This window comes from Oryzias latipes, chromosome 21 (assembly GCF_053564925.1).
Source record: "Oryzias latipes strain Hd-rR chromosome 21, Olatipes_Hd-rR_3.1".
NCBI classification, from domain to species: Eukaryota; Metazoa; Chordata; class Actinopteri; order Beloniformes; family Adrianichthyidae; genus Oryzias; species Oryzias latipes.
In genome coordinates, this window is record NC_136257.1 from 2927015 (window position 1) to 2928925 (window position 1911).

General features: G+C 33.7%; 1 protein-coding gene across 1 annotated transcript; it reads right to left on the reverse strand.

Moving 5' to 3' along the window:
• On the reverse strand, window positions 1-1691 carry LOC110014221 (olfactory receptor 4B13-like). The gene has a single exon (XM_023950961.2). It carries the CDS (start codon window positions 1653-1655, stop codon window positions 732-734), a length of 924 nt encoding a protein of 307 aa, XP_023806729.2. The 5' UTR covers window positions 1656-1691; the 3' UTR covers window positions 1-731.
• Window positions 1692-1911: the final 220 nt, after the last annotated feature.

Genomic DNA, 1911 nt, shown 5'->3' on the forward strand with positions numbered 1-1911 from the left:
CATATTTTTTTATTTCATTTTAAAAATACATTACGCAAGTTGCATTTTTTACAGACCTTACAACAAAGTGTCTTTGTTCACATGAAAGGTATTATTTCAAGTTAAACCAACCATTTTGATATAAAATAATGAATACACTGTAAATGCCCTCATAAAGGAATAATTTAATTACCTATTGAAATCTAATTAAAAAAAAAACTAAATATCTGTTTCGAGTGCACCTGCCATCCCTCACCAATAATTACCAAGTTTATTCATCTAACCTGTACTACCCTGTATATAAACTCCTCCACTTTTGTCCTTCATTTCCAGGTTATAGTGGTTTATTTACTAATTCATTCAATCTTCAATTTGTCAAATTATGGTTCTCACCCAGCTTTTTCCCCAACCAGGTCTCTGCCTTGTCCTTGGTTAGTCCTGCCTTGTGTGTCTCCTTGTTGCTGACACATTTTACACAATATCAGCTGTGGGAAACTACAAGTCAAACTGACTGTTGGGGTTAAAGACTTCCTCAACTTAGTGCTTGCAAGCCTTCCTCCTCTGCCCACCTTCACTGTCCAATTTCACAAGTAAATCTTAAGCCGTGACGTCTTTTACTGGGTTGTCCAATTTTATTAGCAGTCAGGCACTAATGTCTGGTTGTTTCATATTTCATAATGAAAAAAAAAAAGATTATTAACAGTTGTAACTACAACACCCCCGTTTTAAAATAGATATAAGAGCTTGGATGATCACCGAAAACAGTCATGTCTAACTTTATAGAATAATTTCTTCAAGTGCTCATAAATTTTTGTCATTTTTAGTCCATAAATGATTGGATTGCAAAGAGGATTGTACATGATCATCTGCAGTGTTATTATAAAGCGAGAAGTCTTTGAAAAATCTGACTCCAGCCTAATTATAATCATGTCATACGTCATCAAACACGAATAGTTGATTAAAACCAGCAGGTGAGGTAAACAGGTCTGAGCAGCTTTTCTTCTGACTTCTCTACAGCTTTTATAAACCACTGTGAGGATCTTTACATATGTAAAAATTGCAAACAGCATGGGAAGAATGCCAATGTTAAACAGAGTAACTAAACCAAATGTCAACAGAGCTTTATAACCTGCACAGAAAAGATAATTTATAGAATTGTTGCAGAAAATACCTTTCAATGTAAAGCTGCAAAGTTCTAAGTTTGCATGTGCAACAGTAAAAACAACAATATGACTAAAAGGTACAATCCAGGCCAATCCCAGTAATATAAAAACAATTGTTTTTCTCATAATGATTGCATATTGCAGAGGTTTACATATGGACACATATCTGTCATAAGACATGGCTGCCAGCAGTAAGAATTCTGAACCGCTTAATGAGTAAAACACAAAAATCTGAAAGAGACAGGCTTGATAAGAGATGACCTGTTCATTAGATAAAAAGTCTGTCAAAAGTTTAGGGTAGATGTTTGTGCTGAAAAGAACAGAGTTGATCAATAGTCCTGCAATGAAAATGTACATAGGCTCATGAAGGTTCTTGTGAATCACAATCAGAGAAATTATTGTACAATTGCTGCAGACAATCAAAATATAAACAGGTAACATCATAAAGAAATAAAAATACCTGTACTTTTCTATCTCCACATGACCTTTAAGACTTATGTAAGTCACATTCATATTGGTTCATCAAAATGATAATGAAAAAACAGTAATTCAAACAATAATAAATCAGCACAGTGAGAAAAAAGCCTAAAGTTTCAAAGATCTGTGTTGTTGCTCAAACTGGAATCTGTTTCTGTCAGAGCTACTATATAACAGATCTATCTTACCCTCTAAGGGTCTCATTTACACTTTCATGAAAAAAAATGCTACCATGTAAACAAACTCATAACAACCAAAATGAAACAAGGTTAAAAAAAAGTCAATCCTCTAC